Source organism: Pleurodeles waltl, chromosome 1_2 (assembly GCF_031143425.1).
Source record: "Pleurodeles waltl isolate 20211129_DDA chromosome 1_2, aPleWal1.hap1.20221129, whole genome shotgun sequence".
Classification (NCBI taxonomy): Eukaryota; Metazoa; Chordata; class Amphibia; order Caudata; family Salamandridae; genus Pleurodeles; species Pleurodeles waltl.
The window spans coordinates 971,472,758-971,484,861 of record NC_090437.1 but is presented as its reverse complement, the minus strand read 5'-3'; the positions used below and the strand labels follow the sequence as shown (position 1 = coordinate 971,484,861).

General features: G+C 43.3%; 1 protein-coding gene across 2 annotated transcripts in view; it reads left to right on the top strand.

Moving 5' to 3' along the window:
• Positions 1-726: 726 nt before the first annotated feature.
• The window catches only part of PDGFRA (platelet derived growth factor receptor alpha), a 91,128-nt gene continuing 79,750 nt past the window's right edge, over positions 727-12,104 (top strand). For both annotated transcript variants that reach the window (XM_069201175.1, XM_069201169.1), the window contains exon 1: positions 727-763. In XM_069201175.1, coding sequence (XP_069057276.1) covers positions 737-763 — 27 coding nt within the window. In that variant the 5' untranslated portion in view covers positions 727-736. The remainder of the gene's footprint in view (positions 764-12,104) is intronic.

Below are 12,104 nucleotides of genomic sequence, written 5' to 3'. Positions count from 1 at the left end.
GTCTACAGAAGGAAGCGATTCTTGCTAAATGCTCCACTTGAAGAGCGGAGGGGGCTGGGACGTGAGCTCAGCGGGGCATCTCTGTAGCAGCAAATGGCCCGGAGGCAGGTGGGCGAGTGGCACTGGGCAGGGGGTAGGGTCCCGATCCCAGGGCACATATGGTGTGCATCTCCACTGTTTTTTCTATCAAGAGAGGGCTCAGAAAAGACAAGAAGTAAACAGCCTTGGAAATGTATACACTTTTCACCCCAGACCCGAAAACGACCAGCACAAGACCACACACTACACTTTTCTATCAACATGCCTTCTTATCTTGTCATAATAGTACAGATGTCCCCACCCCCGATGGAGATTTGTAGGACGCACATGTGCACATATTTATATTGAGAGCTGTTTGAACGTTTAGTAACGTTTATTGTGGGCTTTCCTTGGCACATCTTTCGGTTTCAGTGTCTATACCCATACGAAGTTACAGTAAACTAACTATTTTACAGGGCTTGAAATATTGGCTCAATGTTGTATGTATCATAACTCGTAGATATGCATCTCTATAAGCCATCATCACTTTGTTATACCAGCACATTAGTTTGAAAAGGAATTGCCTGAGATTGAAACTTAGCAGAGCCGTTACCTCGTAACTAATAAATCGGAAACAAGGTGAAGGAGTTTAAAAAGTCGAATTTTGCAACCATTTTAAAAAAAACGTTATTTTTCAGGGGCCCTGGGACCTGCATACATGGCCCCACAAATTCTTGAATGTGAGGTAATATTCTATATCTGGTCCAAGGACACAGTTCAGGAAATATATATTAGTTGAGTTTCAACTTGTTTTAAAACTGCAACTTTTGATCAACGTACTTGGAAATATATGTTGAGTAAATACATGTTCAAGCGTATTACTTTTTAATAATCATTTATATCACAAATGAGTATAACAGTTTTTTTTTCTATTAAGAAAGGGATCTAGACCTGTAATTAGCATTAATTTAATCAAATTACAAAAGGTGGAATTGCTCAAAATTGAACTCGTGGTCTTGCAAGTATGTGGAATCTTCAATTGACTGACAAATAACAGAGCTAGTTAACACCGTCTGAAGGTAAATATGTGCACAGGCACTACTTTCCTGGGTATTTGATTACAAAATGACACATTACATATTTATTAACTATCTGTGTTTTATCTAATACTGCCAGTGCCTGTTTGTAGCTCTATGGCTCACTTTGTTATATAAACTTGCTGGACTTGATTAGTAACACTAACAAGTCTAAGAGGTGCTCCGGTATTAATTTTGATAAGGCCTGGGAGTAACTGTAATTATGTTGGAGTAATCAAAGTAATGTTGGTAATTCCTTGTTACTGTTTGACACGGAATTGCAGATAATAACGTGACTACGTCCACTTGCATAATGAGGATTAATCTTGAGAGGCAAAGCCAGTAAATCTTGCGAAGGTGAGACCTATTGGATTTGCCAATGCCTATTTTTTAAATTATCTTTAGCTGTATGTGGAGCAGCAATGGATAAGGCAACAAGCAACGGGCCTGGGGGGATTGAGCAACAAGCATCAGTGCGACAGGGGGGGGGCACCAAGCAGAGAGGCAATTCTGATTGGAGAATGAGAAGGTTGACAACAATTACAGTTTAGTACATAAGTGTATTTCAATAGTTGTGAATGTTTTTGTATGCTTTTAAAAAGAATAGCACTTGAACAGATTCTTTGAATATTACACAACAACATTTGACTGCCACAATCACAGTGCGAGCAGAGTCTGTTGTCTCCAGTGCATGATGAATGAATGCAGTTTGTGTCTTCTCCAGCATGGGTTCTATGTATGGAGACAACCTATAACCGAGCACATCTGGCAGTGCCAAATTTCAGCGTGCGTTCATAGCGTGGCTCATTTTCTCTCAGCAACGCATACCCCTTGTATCAAATGTTACATAGAGTGACAGAAGGATATTGTCGTCTGATGTGCTTTCAAGCTATTGGCCAGTGCTGAGCATATCCTCTACTGCCATCTTGTGTGCTTGCAATGGGGTGGGGGTGATATTGGGCAACAAGCGGGGGGGAGGTGAAAAGCAAGCAGCGACGTGGGAGTGGAAAGTGTGAAGCAGCAAGGGAAGTAATTATGGTGAGGAAGGCAACCAGAAAAAAAATACCTCAATCCAAGAGCAAGCAGCGGAAGGACTGTAATAAAGAGATTAATCAGTACTTTGGTCCATGCTCCACTGAAGGGGCAAATACAACAGGGAACTGGCACTCGCTGATGAGTAAGAAGCAAGGGAATGAGAATAACAATGAAGCCAACCGAAGGTAAGTAACAAGCGGGCTCTAAGCCCCCTCTAGGTTAAATTAAGAACAAAAGATCTCTGCAAGTAACCATGCATGTGCTGTCTCAGGAGAGATCCAAAGACTATTTCACCCATAAGTGACCAACATGAAGGGTAGTAAGAGGGGAAGTGGAGGGGGGGAGGCACATCAAATTAGGGACACAGCAAGCGTTCTATCACAGAAGTGGGATGCATGGAAAATGCTTTTGCTTACCTCTTGGTCCAGACCAAGTGTGCTTTCATGTTAAGTGAGGAGACACCAGCCTCTGTCCAGAGAGGGGATTATAAGCCCTGATCAATGTCCCGTGTAATGATGCATGCATGCTGATGACTTCACCATACCGGAGTGAGAGTTTAGGTACTCAAAAAAGTTCTGGGTGTATACTTCCTTATGTGTGTCCAAAAAACAGTTACGAATGCAGTTATGTCCTGTTAATAAAAACTGCCGAACACAGCATGTTCATGTTAGTACGCTTTTCTTGCAGACTAAGGTATACCTATTGAGATTGCATGTATTTTCATATTACATGTTTATTTTGCTACAGTTAGCATGAAAACCATGCCGTTTTGCAAACAGGAGAAGGTTTTTTGAAACAGTAAAGGAAATACTGGTTAAAAAACAGAAGAGCGGATTATTCATTTATGTTGTTAGTAATACATGTATTCAGATACAACAGACTTTGTTTTCTTGCAAACACCTTCTGGCTGTAAAAATAAAAAATGCTTAAGCTTAGATAGCTTCCCTTAGTGATTGTTCCTAAGAGACATGTCCATGGTGCAAAGCACTTAATTTGATTTTGTATTCCAGTTGGCACAAGTGGAGTGCTTTTCAGGGACCTACGTTGCTCATTGGCTACTCATATGTGCATTGGGACTTATATGCTGTGAATCGATCAAGCAAAGCAAGGAAATTATTTGATGTAGAGTGGTGGGGCCTTTAATGTTGAGTAAAAGAGGGGTTCTCTCTTTCTGGCTGCACACATGGGCCTTGAGGGTCCAATGGCTTCTGCCAAAGGTGGGTGAGATATCATTGTAATGGACGTGCCTTCCGTTAGTTGAAGTGATGTTTCCCTGCTACACTTTATATTGCAGTGGTTGAAATGCACCATGAACAGCTCTCTGTGAAGTCCACTCAATAGTTTGTTTGTAGGAACACAAGAATTTGTCAGGAAATGCAAATTTGGAAATAGGTACATTGAGCACTTTTTTCTGAGGGGGGTTGGTTGGTCTCTGTTCAAGATTACATCTGTCTTCACTCCATTTTTCACTGAAGCGGAGTCTATCCTTACAGTTTTATAAGCCACAGGCGTGGATTACTTCTAATTGTTGTTTCTGTCCAGTCACAGGGTCTGTGTGTTCACATCATTAACAGACACAATGCTCCCTCATCCAATATTAGACATGGTCAAGGCTGTCTGTGATGCCGGCCTCCGTGGTCACTTCCAGAAATAAATGGATCTGCGTAACATTGATGTTCATTGTGAATAGCAGAAGGTTCTTCTTGATTACTAGAGATAGTGGATACCCTGTATACAGGTGAGAAGAACCTTATCCGTGAGGCACACGGCATGCAGCTCCTAGCCAGGTGGGCTTGAATGACCAAACTCTTATTATTAACCCTCGAAGTGTGATGGGTGTGCCCAGACATGAGCCCCACATCACTATGCCACTGAAACCAAGCTGCAGCTGACTGAAGAAATCAAAATAGGTTAAAACCAGTCGTGGATAGCTTATGAATCGGTTCAGGGAGGGCCCTGCATGGTAATTTGGGCTAGCCTGTTCCTAATGGAGCAGGACCGAGGCTGACTTGCCTATGGCTGGGTCAAAAATAACAGTGAACTGGGATGCAGCCTTAAGTCATTACCAGAGGCTAAGATTAATTCAAGCATTCCATCCATCACTTTTTGTATTCCTCATTGTGACATTCTAAGTGTGATGGGTATGCCACTGAAGCCAAGCTTCTGCACTCAACTGAAAAGGCCCAAATAGGCTAAAACCAGTCTTTGGTTGCTTGTGCCCCATTTCTCCTAGGTCCTGTCTCAGTAGTCCATGCTGGACTGTTTCTATGAGAGCAGGACAAAGGCTGATTTTCATATGGCTGGGTCTAATCTGAGGTGGCACGGTGGGTGAAAAGGTAAGTAATTACCATTGACTAAGATTAAGCATTTCCGCATCCACTTGCTTGCATTATGCCCAACTCTTTTTATCGGCTGCAGTTCTGAAGGTTGATGGGAGCTACTCTATAGGCAGTTACTGCCCTTCCTGTCTATACTATCATCCCTTTAGTTTATTGTCATTGCCAAAGTCTCACTGGCTGAAAAGTTATCAATGCTACATGGTGTTCATCAAGGGAGATGGGAGGCTCTCTGAGGTTTGTGAACTCATTGTTCGTCATGTTCCTCATTCTGAGGCGGGAATGACTGTTGCGTGGTAGACTGTACAGATTCACATCCCCCTTCAGGTTCCTAGTTACTTTCATGGGTTGTTCTGGTGGAAGAGTTTATTTCCATTGGGTGAGCATTTGGCAACTACCTTGGATTCACCAGTGAAGTACTTCAAGCAGGCTAGAATAATGTGATGTTTTATGGGGCACCGAACCCACCCTTGCTGCACGACATGATCATCCATGTCATCATGTCAGAGTCCATCATCTAGCAGGGCTCATTGTAACAGGTGTTTCCTTCAGGTGATGAGCATTGAAAAACGCCTATATGCCTGCTGACCTAAATGTGATAGGTTCCCTGTCCACCAAGATATCATTCTGGCCCACAGACAGATGCAGGATCATAGACAACACACGTTCTGCCGCTTCCAAGCATACAAATGTCGGCAAGCGCTTCAGCGCCCCACATAGGGGTAGAAAGCACTATACAAATGTTGCAGTTAAGCCCACACGAATCCAGACCAGAGCAATCAAAGTCTACCAAAAAATATGTAGAAGTGCTGCGATATTATTTCTGCGATAGATGTGATGGATTGCTTCACCCAGAGTTTAATGTGACAAGCTGTCTCCTCTTTGACATGTCCCTTGCTCTGCCCTGGGGGGAGGGGGTTGTGTTTTCTAAGCACTGCTGGGCGTAGCACACATGGAAGCCTTTAGCGAGCACTGGGTAATGATGAAAAACAAAGAAATTATTCAAATGAGCCCCGCGGTAATGACAAGCAGAAGTAGCTGGCAGGTACGTGCCGCCGCCACATCTGTTGCTGCCGAGGAGGAGGCCTCGCCCGGCGCGAGGGGCAGCGGGCGCCTTTATCACACGGCCGCTGTCCTGCCCCCTGATACCGGCTAATCTAATCACCCCCGCGCAGCCCATTTACACTGAAACAATACCGGCAAAAGCAGCTTTTGCTCATCCCCCGCGGGGTTCCTGGGGCCAGGAGGCGTCCCCCCAATCCTTTAATGTCATTACATTGGGTGTCTGGAGAGCGTCATCAACTGACAAATATGATAGCTTTATACCCAAATCCACAACTTCGAGCTCGTTCCTAAGTGGCATTTGGAATACAAAGTACAGTCTGAAAACATGGTGTCCACACATCAGACTCCGACTCTTAGCAGTCGAAAGTGTGAACATTTGTCCCATCGAAAGCTGTGTGGGAGGAATTTTGAATGTGGAAATTACGTCCCACGTCTCTGCGCGGGGTAGCTGCAGCCCAGGGACGTGCTAAGGCACGGACAAAGTCGCAAAAACCCAGGACACCACCTTCCAAGGCCCAACCTGGGAAAGGGATGTTTTTTTCTCTCATGCTGGCTCTCTCGCATCTCTATTTCTGTACCTCATCCTTCCTCCCTCTCGGAGCCTACTCCCACCTCTTGCTGTTTCTACCCAGTGTCGTCGTAAGGATTTTTTTAAGGCACCACAAGACGTTTTAGTTTTTTTAGTTCTGCAAAGGTAACATGCGCTTCTATTACGTGGTCTTAAAAAAGTCGAAAGTGTGTAATAAAATGCAAAATTGCTCCGAACAGGGACCCCAAATATGTCTTGCTTCTTTATGATGGCTCAGCTACAGTCTCGAGTTATTTTTCTCTTCAACCATGAACGTTTTAACTATTGAAGTTTATTGGACGGATTAGAATATGTAAAAGAGACTAAAAAACACCCCATCCAAAGAAGCCTCTCAAAATTCGCAAAATCAACCGTCTTTCGATTACAAAGGGTCTGTTGGGAGATGTTTGTGAAAGAGCTTGAAAACAGGGGCCAGCTCAGCCCCATCACTCCAGATAGCCGGGGAGGATTTGAGTTGCGCGCCGTTTCTAAGCAATACGGTAGTTCCCCTCTACATTCCGAACAAGGGTCTCTGTTCTGCAGACTACCATGATTTCCTGCGGGGACATGTGGAAGCAATATTGAGGCTCCCAGTCCCCCAAGCTGGAGAGGTATGAGCAGAGAACAGGCCAGGAGAACAAAATAATGCTGCAGGCAGCATGGGGCATGGGGGAGGGGGCCCATGCAAAATTGTTCACGCGGGGCACTGGGTGCAGAACATGAGGGTCAGCACAACGCAAGCAGAAAGGTGTAGTAATGTGGTGTGTACATTTTTGTGGGGCAGCAGCTGTGTTTTTTAAGAGTTTATTTGACTGGTAGTGTTGGGGAAAGGCCTCACCCCTCCACACCTCGACATCACATCTGCGGAAAGGCTTCCACCTGCACCCTCCCCCACTGAGAATGTTTGTGCCGAAGTTCCAAGCAGGGTTGTAAGGAAGGAGCTTTCCGCGCTCTTTGCCACACTTCTGTTGGATGGCTGGTGAAGTGCATTTTAAAAACAAATAAGCCTTGGCCAAACCTACAGGCCTTGCCCTTTGAAAGGCATTATCCCACTTTTTGGCTTTGTTAGTGCTTGCTGATAATGCTGGACGGCATCGGCAAAAAGAAGAAAAACGTTGTTGTCGATGCTGAACAGCATCAGCAAAATACAGAAGCCAAAATGGCTGGCCCGAGCGTGATAATGTACGTTCTCGTGCATCACCATGCACGCACACATTTATTTGCCCAATAATACTGCGGCAGCTATTGTTTCCTTTGTTTTAGTATAACGTTCTGAGATGGCTGGCTCCCTTTTTGGAGCAGTACATTTAAGAAAAGTGCGCAAAAGCCTATAATAGGGGAATGGCCTGCCCCATAGGAAGCTGTAGCTGCCGAAGCCCCCAGCAAAAAAAAACAAAAAACAAAAAAAAACAACACAGAAAAGGAAAATTACATTTAAAAAACGGTGAGGGGTGGGGGAGCAGCGGATGAGCAGGAGGTAGAGGGCGCACAGGCCAACACTGCTGAGTTCTGGCAGCCAGTAACAGGGGAGGTGCAGGCCAAGAAAAAAAGCCAAATAAGACGGGAAGCAGTGGAGGAGCTGGAGGGAGTTTGGGTGAGGGAACAACACGAAGGATGAAGGGGGAGCAACAGACGGAGAGAGATTAAGACATATGAGCACTTCCAATGATTGCTTAAAGAAAAAAAAAAGAGTTCCCTGCCTAATGTTAGGCCTTGGAGGATACAAGTCACCCAATCGAAAGAATGGTAAAGAAGCTATGCACCAAGGGAGAGACAAAGACAAGAAAAGGAAGCTGAGATTGACAAGAAAGCCAACCAGTGATAAGCAGTAGGCTGGCCCAACCCACACACTGCATCTTGGTATAAGACACAGCAGGTCCTTTGACAAAGCTGTCTGTAGGCAATGCCTAAAAAGAATAATAGAGATGAGGAGCTCGATGGAGGCAGCAGTATTGGTTCTCAAAGATCTTCCAACCATAGGACCTCGTTTTACCAAAAGAAAGATACACCTGGGATATAGTAATACATATATTATGAAATGCACACAGGTACATTATCATGTGGTTTCCCATGATTTTTGACACTCCTCAGCTATATCTGAACCTGCCGATAGCCATTTCACTGCCCGTACGCTGCATTAATACATTATAAATTGCATTGAAATACATAGAAACCCCGGCATTTAAAGGGTTTTAATTTACCAAAAATGGGGTAATTCACTGATTTGAAAAAAAAACAAAACTTATTTGTCTGTTGTAAATAAAAGCCTTAAATGTTTAAGAGTTACTTAGAAAATACATGCAAGAAGGTTTCCCTAACTTCGCATATTTCACTAATATAGCACTCCTGTTTAGGAAATTTGACTCGTTTTTAGATTAACTTCGGAAAGCCTTTTTCCTATCGTGTAAAACTACTTTTTTCTTAATATATCCTTTCTTCCTACAAACTGATGGTAAAGCTGGGATGGCTGGTGCTACTTCCCACACTATCTGCACCAGTTATGTTAGACTTTATAATTGTCATTGTGCTTCATTAATGTCATACAAAGCATAGTTTCAAGGCACAAATATGAACACATATCACAAAGTAAAATTATGCACTGATAAATAATTACAGAGAATAAAACATAACAGTGCACAGTAAGTTGAAGTCGCCATTGAACAGGTAGGCTTTCTGATATGATCTGAAACTTTAGGAGATAGCTCCATCCTTGACTACTTCAGGACAAGAGTTCCTTAGCTTATCTCCTGCCACTTTCCAGGATTTTTCTCCTAAATGCAATTTGAAATGTCTCACACACATCAGTTTAGAGTCTGAAGGTGGATGTAGGTTTCTACTGTGTACTCTGCTAGGACTCAGATTTGCAAGATAACCTGAGCCTTAATATCAAGCAATTTCCGCATTACCTTTGATAGTCAGCACTGAATTTGCTGGCTCAGTGAGCACCAGCAAAACATTTTGCCCAAGAGGGTTAAGTTCTCAAGACTTTTCTAAGAGAAAGCTGTTGTGATCACTGTATTATGGACCAAGTGTAGTCTGGTTAGCATCTTAGTAGAAATTTTCAGTAAATGGACATGCAATATTATAATCAATAGACGGCCACCACCCGCTGCAAGAGAATCCTATACTCAATCCTTGGGAAAAAGCAGGGTTAAGACTGTAAGTACAGGTAGGGGTGGGATTCTTTTACCACTGGCCCAAAGGACAATCACTCATCAAAAATGATTGTTTCTGTACCCCCGCTCTTCATACAAGGACATGTAAAAGAGTCATTTAAAAAGGGATCAGCTTGGCATCCGAACAGCCAAGCTGCAAAGCTTCAGTCTTATCTTCATTATGTTGGAACTAGTTGGCTTGGTTCCAAAAATACAAGGCCATAGGCAGCACAATACCAGGTTACCATTATTACAGATTTCATTAAGATCAGGCAGAGTCTCCCTGTTGGAGGAATAAACATGCATCTGAAGACTATGATCACAAATCAACTGGACCGGGTAGATATATAGATGATACAGACTTGATCGCTGGGGACCCAGGCCCAAAGTGCAGCAACTGAAGGAGAATGAAATTGGCCCCACTTCTCACACTACGTTTTGCCCACCTGAAAAGATTTAACCCTAGTACCAGCCCCCGCCATGGTTGCTGTAGACTGGTTTAGCTGAACCATGTCTGTGTCATACCCCTGAACATCAGGTTCATAGTTTTGCATGGAATGGATGTCTCAATGCAAAGTGGTGACAAAACTGGGGCTAGAGGTCACAAAGCATTTAAGTGAACTCCAGGTCTGTCGGGTTTTGAGACGTTACTGCTGTCTCCATGATTGTCTCCATGACTGTCCAAGATTGTGCCTATAAATGGCAGCCTTGACATTGGTCCAAACTTTGAGGAATAGATGGATCCAGCACAGGCTTCTCCAATAAATCAAGGTCAATAGCCTGCTTAGGTGCAGTAGGGTGAAACCTTTCTAACGCTGTAGAAAGATTATAGAATAATACAGGTAAATCTTCTAATTGTGATCCTACATCCTTTTCACACATTCCACAGACACTGCAGCAAACTGGGAGTCCGACAGCAATATTAACCCAAAAAATGTTTGTTAGGCTCATCACAGACAGTTTGGAGAAAGTTAAAAGCTTGCATTTCACCAGTTTGATGTTATAAGTTGTGTGCATTTTTGGTACCTTTAGCAATGTTATCATGAATGGCTGTGGATATTTTTACATAAAAATCAAAAAGCTAAAATATCACTGCCCTTGAGTAGGAGTGAGTTTTCTGGTGTCATTGGGGGAGGTGTGTGCTCTTTGCAGGTTGTGAAAAGTTATTTGAAACTATATGAAGCATTGTTATTAGGCGTGGAAAAAAGAGGGCTTAATTGACTGTCCGGTAGTCATCTCCTAGAATATGTAGTGTTGCCTGCATGCAGCATTATCATTTTTATCGTGGGGCTTTCTATAATTACACTCCAGTCTTTTAAGCACATGTTCCTGCTGGAATACATCCAAAGGGAAGATTTTGTTAACTTCTATTCTATTCTATTTGGCACGTTTAAACTTTTCTGATTAAATGGGGCTGCAACGTTTACTGCATCTTGAATCTTCTCAGAGAGTTGATTCAGTATGGCCAAGTATGTATGTAGCTGAGAGTGGGATGTAGCACACATTGATTGGTTGATTGATTGATTAGCACAAGGATGCTAAGGGACTTAATCATGGACCTTCCAGTTGTAATTTAAGTGTGTACCTGTTAGAAATGAACTTACAATTATTCGTAAATAGCAAAAAAGCTACACTGGTCAGTCAATATTTGTGGAATTTCCCTAGCCCTTCTCTGATACACCCCTGAGATCGTTTCCAAGTGAAACTTGAGGGGAAACTTGAGTGCCTAGGTTATGCACACTTGAGTAAGTTAGACTCTTCTATATATGACTTTAACTAGTTCTTGAACTTTTATACATACAGTGTAACCTACGCATTTCTTGTATTTACAAGATAAATTTCTACATATGCCTGAAAAGCTCCTTTGCAAATCATGTCCTAGGTTCATTGAAATAACCTGTAAAATAATGTAAAGTAGGTGAGACTGTCTAGAAGCTCTCTCTATTCCCCTGGCACTGATATTGGCAAGCTTATTGTTCAGCATCTATATGTGGTCAACCTTAGCTTCCTTGCGACAGAACAAGAGCTGTGAGGGCCAATTGACTAATGGCCTCTGCACTTGTGGCGGAGGACCCGCAGTCGTTGCATGGGTTAAGGGGGCCCATGCAAGAGCGGACTTCTGCAATGAGTAACTGCAGTGCAGAGGTTCCACCACAAATGTGTCTCCCCCCAACACACACACCCACTGTGAGTGTGGGGTCTCCTCCATGAGTGTGGAGGCCCTTTGTGAACAGGGCCATTTGAGTTGAGAAAAGCCAAGCACTTTTAAAGTCTGCTACTATTCTAGTATTCTGCCGTACGTCTAGTCTCAAATTCCTCCAGATGTGACCAATTCACACTAACCGCCTCCTCCTTAAAATGAGACCTAATTGATGCGAGATACAATTAATAGTAGTATTGACAAAGCCTATGGGTCTGACGTTGGCAGCCAATCGTTTGGCTTTGTCAATGAATGTTTTGCTTTGCTCTGATTTTTGCACAGCCTTTTTGTTGGGGAACCTGTCAGACCATTATCAATTGAAATAAAAAAATGTATCAAGGAAACAGGTATTTTTTCTCCCAGAAAGCACACAGTGCCATGGTTGTCCCTGGCACTTAAGGGAACTACTTTGTGTGTGGATGTGCTCCTTACATAATAGTAGAAAAGCAGAAATCCCCACTCGCAGTTGTTAGCTTGTGCCTGAACCTCTGCTCCATGCAGTATGCTGGGGGGGAGGGGGGGAGAGGGGTGAAAGCGTGAATGACTCAATAAAGACCAGTGGAAGAAGAGGCCTTGCTGAAAGCCCCTACAATTGTATTATAATTACTGGAAAATCAAGGGGCCGTGACTATAGCCAGGCCTAAAACATTG